The 11,018-nt window shown below is 43.4% G+C and overlaps 2 protein-coding genes across 2 annotated transcripts; one reads left to right on the top strand and one right to left on the bottom strand.

Moving 5' to 3' along the window:
* The first annotated feature begins 259 nt into the window (after positions 1–259).
* Positions 260–2,149, top strand: LOC143544435 (DNA repair RAD52-like protein 2, chloroplastic). The gene is made up of 4 exons (XM_077036547.1): positions 260–591; positions 675–712; positions 1,634–1,725; positions 1,841–2,149. Exons 1-4 carry the CDS (start codon positions 260–262, stop codon positions 1,979–1,981), a joined length of 603 nt encoding a protein of 200 aa, XP_076892662.1. The 3' UTR covers positions 1,982–2,149.
* An 81-nt stretch (positions 2,150–2,230) lies between these two features.
* Positions 2,231–4,749, bottom strand: LOC143544434 (uncharacterized; the record flags this gene model as incomplete). The annotated part of the gene is made up of 10 exons (XM_077036546.1): positions 2,231–2,443; positions 2,590–2,760; positions 2,844–2,993; positions 3,117–3,224; positions 3,301–3,356; positions 3,432–3,495; positions 3,589–3,697; positions 3,801–3,925; positions 4,447–4,516; positions 4,604–4,749. Coding segments are annotated over 10 exons (1,212 nt in total), but the record flags the coding sequence as incomplete, so codon positions are not given.
* Positions 4,750–11,018: the final 6,269 nt, after the last annotated feature.

Here is an 11,018-nt window from a genome sequence, read left to right as displayed (position 1 = left end):
AAAAAAGGACATGTGAGTACTTTAGAGTTTAGTCTTTAACCCAACCCAAAGTAGCATGAGTAAATCCAAAAAACAATATTATATTTATGGAAACACGAAGAATTTGTCAGCCGTACTACATGTACATGTGTCCTCTTAAACCTCTCACGACTCACTTACCCAACCCCCATCAAACTAACACCCTCCTTCAACTCTAATAATAATAATAATAATAATAATAATAATATCACCACCACCACCGTCTCACTGGCCGGAGAAAATGGCCGCCCAGAGCAACATGTTCACGGCATGCCCAATGCTAACAACTCCACCGATCAAACACCAGCACCGCTTTCCGTCGGCGATCACATTCATTTCGACCATCAAACAAGCCGCTAGGGTTTGCGGCAAAGTGTGTGCACTCGGCAGCAGCGATGCTAGCAGCAACAGCGGATCAAAGGTGCCGAACTCGAATTACGTGGTGCCGTTGGACAATTCGTCATCGTGCATTACGCGGCCGTTGATTGAGATTCTTAGGGATCTTAATAAGAGGATTCCGGGTAGTATTACTGTCAAGCACGATGATAGTACTCGCTCATCCTACATCCCTTGGTAGGGTTTAAAATATTATATAATGTTTCTGTAGTTAGGTTAAATAATTTGATCTGATTGATTTGTTTGATTATGGATTGCAGGTTTCATGCTAACAGGATGTTAAGTTTCTATGCACCAGGTATGTTAACTTTTTCATAAACCTTATTGGTTGGTACCTGATTGAGTGAGTTTCAAAAAGCTCGGGCTCATGGCTCACTCGATAAAAGCTCGAATAAAAATAGCTATAAAAAGCTGATTTGTAACATCCTGAGCTGATTGGATCATTTTTGTAACCGAGCCAAAATCGATTATGGCTCGGCTCGTTGGCTCGATCCTAAGCTCGTTTAACTTCAAAATCGAGCTAGAGCCTAGATAAGTTGCCATGTTTAATTTCAAGGCCGAGCTCGAAACAACCCTGTCTCGACTCAGGATCGACTTGTGAACAGATTCTGATATTGTATAAGCTTAGGTTCATATGACTACTATAAACCTATTGTTTGTCATTTCAACCTACTTAAGAAGTCATATGACTACTATGCAAGCTTTGAGGGTGGGTTGAAATGTGTTGGATATGTGCCAAGTTTGTAAATCTACTGCGTGCTGTATAATTGGGTGGCTGCAGATTTGTAACAAGGTAAAACCTAAAAGGTGCCTGCAAATGTAGGTTTTGCAAGTGTTTTTGGTTTATTCGGTGTGTGTATTATGTTGAAGATAAAGATTAACCATCCCAACCTGTTTGAAGAAAAAACAGAGTTAGGAGTTAGTTTTGAAAGTAGTGATTATAGAAAGCTTGAAGAAAGTGAGAGTAAAAACAGAACATAACAATCAATAGATTTGTACATATGGACAGTGTTTAGAAGTTATACTGAGACCTGTACTTAGGAGCATCTATGCAATAGCTAAGGGTCACTCTCTTTTATGTATTTGAGTTAATAAACTGCATTTTATATGTTGAATGAACTTGTAAATAGTCACAGACACTAGCTTTTATTTTTCATATTTTAAGGTCAGTGCTTGGTCTCGTATTTCTTTTCTTATCTTGCAAAACTTTCTTCTACAGGTTGGTGTGGAGAAATACGCGATGTAATATTTTCAGATAATGGCAGTGTCACTGTGGTTTATCGTGTTACAGTACGTGGATCTGATGCAGAGGTATGCCCAAACCATTATATTGTTTTACACTTTTACTTGCAAGACATCACATTAATGTTATTCATTATGCCCAGCCACTCTTGAATATATACTTATATTATCTATTTTGATGCAGGCACACCGTGAAGCAACTGGAACTGTGACCTCTGCCACCAGTGGTCAAGGTGTTGACCCGGTTGCTGCAGCTGAAGAAATAGCATTCTGCAAAGCGTGTGCTCGTTTTGGACTTGGCTTATACATGTATCATGAAGATTAGACGCAATACATGTTTTTTATGCATTAATATAATATTGTCAAAATCTTTGGTTGTTCAAAATGGTAGGTGAGCTATGTCTGAACTAATGCGATAGCGATAAAACTTTTGTTTATGTATTTCCATCCTTTAATGACATATGCTTGATAGAGAATGTCATGTTTAATAATGTTTTGACAACTCCTAGGATTTTGATTTTTTTAATAATGTTTTGACTACATATCTGGATAAACTCCTAGGATTTATGGGTTCCTATGGCTTCAATAGTCTTGTACCAGCATTGTTAATCATCCAATCAGCTATTGTATCCACAAGCAGGTCAAACTCCTTTGAAACATTTACGCGAAGAGCTGTAGTCTCAACTCCTAGAGAACTGGTTACTTCTTTAGCGACAGTTTCTAAGGGTGTCCCTGCTGTCAAATTTGCCCACAGCTCTCCGCCACGTTTTACAGCATCCACCATTCCCTACGGTACATCTGGTAAATCCTGATGCACACAAATTTAAGTAAACATTTAATAATATGAGCAGGATGAAGTAGTTAAACAAGTAAATGCGGGTCGGGTATGATTTCAAACTTGCCACACCAGCGTCGGTTAAGCAATAATTATACCTGCTGTAAAGGAAGTCCATGATCCCCGGGAAGAGAACGAATAGACATATCCAGCACTGAACTAATGGCAGCCTCTGAACTGAGAACCTGAGCTAGAACCGGGGTCTCATCGATTGTGTCATCTTTGAATTTTATTAAGAGATTCCTTGAGATTCCATAGTATGATTTTATCTGCGCGATTATTTCAAAACTCACACTCTTGTAAATTAATAGTTCGATATTTATCATGCACAAAAAATCACAAATTTACATACTAATCTTCGAGTTTCTTCTGGTTTTGGCGAAAAATTCTCTCTGCCATTAGCTAAGTCCATGTACAAAGGAGCAAGTTGCCCCAGTAGGGGCATGACTTGTTTCATAATAGGAGGGCTAAGGTTCTCTAAATTTTTTAATGTCATTTCCGTCTGCGTATATAAAAAAGAAAAATCGTTAAGACTTTAATGATATAGTATCAAAACATCAGTTTAATCTAGCAGAAATAAAAAATTTCCCACCTAAAGAAAATACATTAAATTGCAGTTTCTTACCCCCAAACGGATTGTGGGTGATGATGCAATTTGTGACAGGATCGGTCCAAGGCTTTGAGCCACTGGTAAAAGAACAGGTGAGAATAAGGGGACTGCCATGCTGGCATCCTGAAACGGCAGTTGAAATGAGTATTGAGTGCCACCATAATATGATGACTGAAAGAATTAAGCCACAACTTAGTACCTTGTTGTTGAATGACATATATACATTGCCGCACCTTTGCACAGCATACCTAGAACCTGATCAACAAACATTTAATATTGTCATGGGTTCTATAATAATTAATATTTGAAACTTATGAAAGGATGAAATACCAATCAAAAGGTGGATGACTGATCCTAGAGAATGTCCAATTCCAAATGTAGGAAGATCTTGCACCTATATGTAAAACAACCTCAAAAACATTAAAAAAACATGACTTATAAGTTTATATAAAACAAAAACATTGTACAGTTACAGTTTGAAGCTCACAGTTTCATGTAGAGACCTAAGACACCTATCGTATTTAAACTGAACTTCGTCTGCAATAAAGAAGTGGTCAAAGCCACTAGCATAAGGCGTTGCTATCACCAATACACCCCTAGACACCAACAAGAACAAATGTTATTCGCTTTTACAATAATTAGAAAATTACAAAGACCGTGCTATATGATCAGACCATATAGACATATAAGAGCACTTACTTCTCTGCAAGTCGCTCCAGAAATAAGCGGTAGGTGAGCTGAGGAGCAGCCCCGACAAAAATGCCACCAACAAAATGCACAACAGCCACTGGCTTTGAATTTTTTGGTCTTAATACCCAGGCTCCCTGACATTGCACAAATTTACAAACCAAATAAATATAATGTTGATTAAATATCATAGTTATTAAAAGCCGCCCTCGCTTCTTGCGCCTAGGCCCATTTTTCAGGCGAGGCTCAATAAATGCGCTCGGCATTGTCTATGCCAAGAAAACATGAGAACATAAAAGCCGAGCAAAAGAAATGCTAGGGTTGCTATTGAAACTTAGATCTAGGAGAAGGCAAAGGCATTATATTGATAAATTTTGTTATTCAAGTTTTGGGATCACATTCTAATCTCGACTATTTTAGAAACTTTTGGTACTAATTAGATGATATTAAATGTTATATAATTGCTTTTGTTTATTTTATTTGAAGAATAGTATTCTTTTTCATATAAATAATATATTTTAAATGTTTTATTTAAATGCGCTTATTTTTCCTCACGCCCTCGCTTTTTTTGCGCCTTGCGCCTAGGCCCTAGGCGAGGCCTATGCGCCTTGAGTGCGCCTAACGCATTTAATAACTATGTTAAATATATGAAACATACTTCAACTTGTTGCCAGTCTTTCGAACCACTCCATCCACCTTGAGATTGTCTCACCGTATCTGTTAGTAACCTGCAATCGCACGAGCCATGCATGGTTACCAACTACATACATTTGCAGTTCTAAAAATGATGATGGAAGGTTTGTTCGTTTGCTTACCTTTCGATCTCTCTATACAGCTGTATTCCAGTTCTACTCGGTTGATTGTTGTTTTGCTCATCATTAAAATTGCTACATAGTACCTTAAAGCTATTGAATTTACGAAACGCGACAGATGATCGAGGATGACGATGATGAACACCATATGATCAGACATGACTCGTGCTAAATTTAGTCTCTTGGGAACCAAACCGCCAATGTGGCAAGCACAAACAAGTGACCATGGCCTGCGGACGACGAGCAGAAGTAAGCTCGTCAATCTCAATTCTCAAATACGAATGACATCATTTGAATTAAGATCGTCAATCTCTTTTGAGTTCCATTTTTCTCATACCGTCACACGTATCATATGTAAGTTACATGTACGAATTTTTTTTAAAAAAAGCCCGTGGATCGACTATAAAAATAGACGTAACGAACGTTTACATATACGCGTGAAACGCTTACATCACACCTACGTAAAAGTCTATCCAGATATACATATGAAATCGACTATAAAAATAGACGCATCGAACGTTTACATATACGCGTGAAACGCTTACATCACATCTATGTAAAAATTCGATCCGGATACACATATGAAAATAAATATAAATTATTGTTAAATGAATTAGTAACCAGTAAGCAACTCCTTCTTAAATATGCTCAGGCAAACCACAATTAGGCGTTTTTAAACCAGTAACTTTATACTTAAATTAAGAGCTTTAGAATCAAATTCAAGGCTCAACTAACAAAGAATTGACGGAATTAATAACGAGAGTTGAAAGTAACAAGAAGAACTGAGAGAATATTGAAAATTAGGGCTAGAAATAACCTGGAATTGAATTGGTTAGACGGAGAGTTGAACACGAAAGAAATGAGCGGAGTATCAGCGGCAGTTGAAGACAACACGAAAGCTCTGCATCCTATTTACTAAAAACGGAGACAGTGAGAAAGTGAGAAGGGGGGAAATGTGCCGTGCTTCGGAGCTATTCGAGATTGGCTCGTTAAAAAGCCCGAACCTGAAAAATAAGTTTGTTTAATAAATAAGCCCGAGCCCGAGCCCGGGCTTTAATTATCGAGCTCGATCCGGCTAGCGAGCCTATCATTTATATAATTTTTTTAAATATATATTTAATAATTATTAATTAATATATATAATGTTATAAAAAAACAAATAAAAATAACTAAAAATAATAATATATATATTTACATAAAAAATAATTGATAAATAGTAAACGAGCCGAGCTTGCACGCGAGATTATTATTTTCTAACTCTCTTCTCACCCGTTAAAGGACCCTCACGTCTTCGTGTATAAACACCCTTTTGTGGGTGAGGGGTGAGGTGGCCAGTGACGTTAACCCGCTATGAGTAGTCTTAAAAAGATATTTAATTGGCTGTTAGGGAAGGCCTGAGTCAATGTATCGATAATAAGACTGGCTTTTTGAATCGGTTAGCTGAGCCTAGGGTGTTAATCAGATAGGTTTGTTTGGTTTGGAATTTTATTAGGTAGTGCATGTAAACCGAACCAAACAAGTTTAGTATGGTGGTTTAAATGGAATCGAATAACTAAAGAAGAAATTTGTTCAGATTTTTTTGTTAACCGAAAAGCTAAATTCAACAATCAATTTGGTTATTGGCCACGGTTACAACTCCAAATTGGTTAACTAATAATCAAATCTCTTAAGTGTTTTAAACGGTTTATTAGTTTAATTGAATTAAGCGTTTTGTAAAATTGGTAATCAAACCGAATATCAAATTGGCCATTCGTTTTTGGTTTCATTGGTTTTAAACCGGATCATGAGCACCTCTAGTGAAGAAACACTAACCGGACCCCGGGTAGATTACGGGTAACCTGGGGGTTAGATAGATGTTTCCCACGAGGGGTTGGATCCGGCAAAGATGGTTCTTCTGATAACCTGCAAAACAGACACCGTGAGCTCGTCACTGAGAAGGGGGGGGGGGGGTTCCTCCTTGTGACCACCATCCGGCGTGAGAATCAGACTAGATTGCTCTTGAATATAAATGTATATTAAGAGATTGCTAGAGCAGATATCAGGTATAATATGTAATACGAGATAGTATATGATGATAAGATGATAAGATCATACCATTTGGGGTATTTATAGCCGAAGGTAGGTTTCCAAGAAGGTGTGGCCGGCTGAATAGTATTCCTGTTCTACCAACTGTGGCCTACGCACGTGCCTTGCTAGTAGTTGGTGGGTAGACAGCGGCTGACAGTGACCAGGCCTGCTGTGTACTATTCCTTTTCCACCAACTGCCGGCTATGCACGTGGTATGACAGGAGTTGGTGAGTAGGCAGCGGCTAATAGTGACATACAGTACAAGAGCATGCTGCTCGCCATACTGTTGTCAATGAGCTGTCGTATCTTTGGTCAGATCTTTTGCCCATACCTCGTCAGGTACAGTACAGAAGATCTTCCCGTATCGTACGGACTGGCTTATTTGGGCGGGAGTATTCCCCCTCCCGCCTTTGTGCGGGATTGCTCCCGGCTTTGCTCATTCCTTCAGGTGACAACTGAATTATTGAGAGCTAAGTGCCTTGTGCGTGTAGCCTTGCTGCGCGGGTGGCCTTCCCTGATGGCTTGTATCCGCAGCTGCGGGAACAGGCGGAGTACTTCACCATTGGGAGGCATTTCCTGCGGGAACAGCTTGCGTACGGCGCGTAAGGACGTCACGTCTCTGAGCATGGTGGGTCCTGCGGGTCCAGTTGGTTTCTGCGCAGACGTCTCTCTTCAAGGTGAGTCTTGCGGGTCCAACTGGGCTCTGCTGGGACCTACCTCTTCAAGTCCCCCCAGTCCAATGTTCTTCTCATGAATGTTTAATAAAGTGAGGTGAACTTTTGGACTTAAGCAAAGGGTTTTGAAAAGGGTTTAGTTTTAAGGTTTTCCATGGGGATTCTTCCCGCGGAAGTCCTTATGTCACTCGCAGAAATTCCCGACTTTCCTGCTTGATCTTTGGGTATGATGCGGGTAGGTCTGTAACCTCCTCACAAGTCAGGAGCGTTGAGTCCCACTTGTGTGGATTCTCCGTGGGGTTTTGGTAGTTTTGAACATAGTGATCAATTATGTTAAAACCACCAATTCCATCCTGGAGCTTCAAACAATGTAGTTCTCGACGTTCCCGCTATGCGGGGATGTTATTCCCGTTTCCGCAAGCATTGCCCAGAAGATCCTTTTTGATTTCAATTCCCTGCGGAGCGCTAGGTATGTGAAGGGTTTTGCCTTAACACTGTACCCGCACTCGTCTTACGGTTACTTTACTTCCAAGGTATTCCTGGCGTCAATTCTCTGCGGGTGCTAAGTATGTGAAGGGTTTTGCCTTAACACTGTACCCGCACCTGTCTTACAGTTACTTTGTTGCCGAGGTATTCTTGGCTTCAATTCCCTGCAGGTGCTAAGTATGTGAATGGTTTTGCCTTAACACTGTACTCGCACCTGTCTTACAGTTACTTGGTTGCCAATGTAAGGGGTATTTTCCCGCTTACTTTTGAATCTTTTTGAATTTTTTGAAATTCGAAGAGTTGGTGAAAGGATAAGAACAGTCCAAACTGCTGAAACGTCGTGCGACGGTTTCTTCTGACTGTGTCAGGACGTGCAGGAAGTTATGGTGACGTGACAGTACCTGGTCATTCCAGACGCTTTTTCAGGCGCGTGGGCGCGATTTTTCGAGCGCGTGGCCGCGAAATTAATGGCACGCGTCCTTTCAACAGTTGTTGCCAGCTTGCTTTTTGCCACGTGTCATAGTTTCATTGCACCTTCGATTTCTCTCTCTTCCGCATTAAATTCATCGCATTAATTGCGATTAGTATATAAAGGGGGAGAGGGTTCTTTGTAATCTACACTTTCACTTTTCTCTTCATCTTCAAAACGATTTCCGGCGAATACTCATCTTTTCAGTCGAGCATTCTCTTGAAATCGTTTTCTTCTTTCATATCTGCAATATGTCGTCTCACGATCTTGAGTCAACAGCCCAGGAGGCTGGGGTGTACGCCGATGACAAGAGTACTGCTGGCGAGTGCCAGTGTGCTCTGCCTGTCGATCTATATCAGTACATCGTCAGGAAGTTCATGCTCGAGTCTCTCGAGCCTGAGTTTCCTGAACCCCATCAGACGGTGTATGATGCCCCCAGAGGCAAGATCGGGGTATATGCTGCATTCTTTGTCTATGGGAATCTTAGGTTCCCATTGACAAAGTTTGTGTACCGTGTCCTAGAGAGGCACGGTGAACACCTGACCGAGGTGCACCCGATGGCGATCGCGAAGATTCGCCACTTCGAGTGGGTGTGCCGGATTCTGGGCATTGAGCCCTTCGTCGACCGCCTGATGACCTTCTACTCTTGGAGGTGCATCCAGGGGTGGTATACGCTGATAACCCGAATCAAGGGTTTGAAGATTTGCGCAACCGAGCGCAGTCTTCGTTCGTGGAAGCGGGAGTTCTTCTACATCTCCGCTCGCGCCATCCCCCTTGCCATGAAATTTAAGAATGGGCAAGCTCTCCCAAGCCTTCACGCCTCCAACTACCAGGAGGCGGAATGGTTCTCGAAGATATCCCGAGTCCAATCTCCGGTTTACCGGTTTGCGGAGTCCGGGATGGTGATGCTCGGGATGAGCCGGGTGTGGAAGGATGCGGATGCGCAAAAGATCCCGATCGTCCTCGAATACGGTTTGAACTCTGTTCCTTACGGTATGCTCTGTTTCTTTTTGTTGATTTAGAATCTCTTCTAACTTCTTTCCTGTTTATTTCAGAGGGGAACGACTTGCAGTCGCTCCTGTATCCGCGGGAGGCTGACAGTCCCGCTCGGATGGGTACTCGCGCTCTAGACGAGAACGAGTTGCCCATCCTAGAACAAACGGCGGATCGGTTCGTGGAGGTCTACCCGCTAGGCCACGAGATCCTGAGCGCCACGCGGCCAGGTAAGGCGTTATTCAACCCTCGACCCCTCAATGCTGAAACCTCTGCTGGCATTCCTCTAATCTTATGTTCTGATGAGGAATCCGCAGATGGTCCTCCGTTGGTGCGGAAGAAGAAGGCTGCCGGCGGGAAGGGGAAGGAGAAGGTGGCCTCCACTGCCGATCCGGTGCCTCGGTCTGACTCAGAGGCCGAGAGCGATGAGGTGGCGGGGAACCCCGGTGGTGATAAGACCACCGCTCCGGAGGCTGCGACGACTGTCACCTCCGGAGAGCCCAGGATGACCACGGTGAGCGGCGTGAAGAGGCCGGCTCCATCAGGTTCATCCCCGCCTGTCCGCACTTTTAGGCTCAAGAAAACCCGTAAGTACAAACTTTACTTTTAACTTCATAGCTTTCCATCATTAATACTTTTCTTTGTGCAGGCGTGGATGTTGACGCATTCCAGAGTGGAGCGGGGAGGAGTACCCCCCCCCCCCCCCCGCCCATGACGGTAGGCTTGGTCAGCCTACCTGAGGCGACGACCCAGGCGGCTGCGCCTGCTTCCGCTGGTTCAGTTGCTCATTCTATTGAGCCAACTGTTCCAGCTGTGATGACATCACCGCCGGCTGACGGTGCCATTTTTACCGCATCTTTCACTGAGCCGGCGGTTACTTTTGCTGCGGATTCCGCAGCGGCGACCGCGGCGGCCTTTACCATGCCTCCTCCGTCATCGGCAACGACGGCCGATCCTTCAGGTATGCATGGGGCTTCTCGCCAACCTCTGCCTCCTTCCCATCTACCTGACCTCTTGGACGGATTTCCCTTGGGTTCAGGTGATGGGTTTGGCGGCTATCGGCCTGTTATTGACCCTACAGGTGCGTAGGGTTCTTTTGGCCTATTTTTTTTTTTATATATATCATCTTTTCCTAACTGCTTTTTGTTTTTTGCAGTGTCGGATTCCAATGAAGTGTATGTTCCACGATGGAACATCCGCCGAGGAACAACCCTTCGCACCCCTGTGGAGTGCGTGGAGTGGGCTCGTCACGCAGCTCCCAGTGGTGCGTTGGGGGAAGCCATGGCTAGCTACCAGGAGGGTAGGCTAACCAATGAGCTTCGGGTTCTTCTGGCCCGGATGCAGCCGCGCGTCGAGCTGCTTTGTCGTGAAAACGACAAGTTAAAAGCAGCTCGCATTCAAGAAGTAGCTCAGGCGCGGGCTGTCCGGGAGGAGAATAGGAGGCTCTCCGCCGCGGCTGCGGAGATGGAGAAGGCGTTCAAGGCCCTTGAAGTTGAGGTTCAGGCCCGTCTCGAGGCCCGTTCCAAGGCTGCCCAAGCTGTTAACGAACAGCTTCGGCTGGCTAAGGAAATTGCTAGGAACGCAACTGAAAGGGCCACCAAGGCTGAAGCTGTTGCTGAGCCTCTACGCCTCGAGAATGAGGAACTTAAAGCTAAATTAGAGGCGCTTCAACAGGCTCATGATGCCTTGGCGATGGAGGACGCGAAGAAGCTCCAAGAGATCCTGGACC

This window comes from Bidens hawaiensis, unplaced genomic scaffold, assembly GCF_021521415.1.
Source record: "Bidens hawaiensis isolate Kalapana, Puna unplaced genomic scaffold, B.hawaiensis_p1.1 tig00013567_1, whole genome shotgun sequence".
Lineage (NCBI taxonomy): Eukaryota > Viridiplantae > Streptophyta > Magnoliopsida > Asterales > Asteraceae > Bidens > Bidens hawaiensis.
This window is presented reverse-complemented; position numbering and strand designations above follow the sequence as displayed.

What these genes read in the sequence shown, in the direction of transcription:
- LOC143544435 (XM_077036547.1), top strand. Translation starts at nt 260, where the DNA reads ATGGCCGCCCAGAGCAACATGTTCACGGCATGCCCAATGCTAACAACT. An exon ending in CGCTCATCCTACATCCCTTG is followed by an intron (nt 592 to 674) that starts GTAGGGTTTAAA and finishes TATGGATTGCAG; the next exon opens with GTTTCATGCTAACAGGATGT. An exon ending in TACGTGGATCTGATGCAGAG is followed by an intron (nt 1,726 to 1,840) that starts GTATGCCCAAAC and finishes ATTTTGATGCAG; the next exon opens with GCACACCGTGAAGCAACTGG.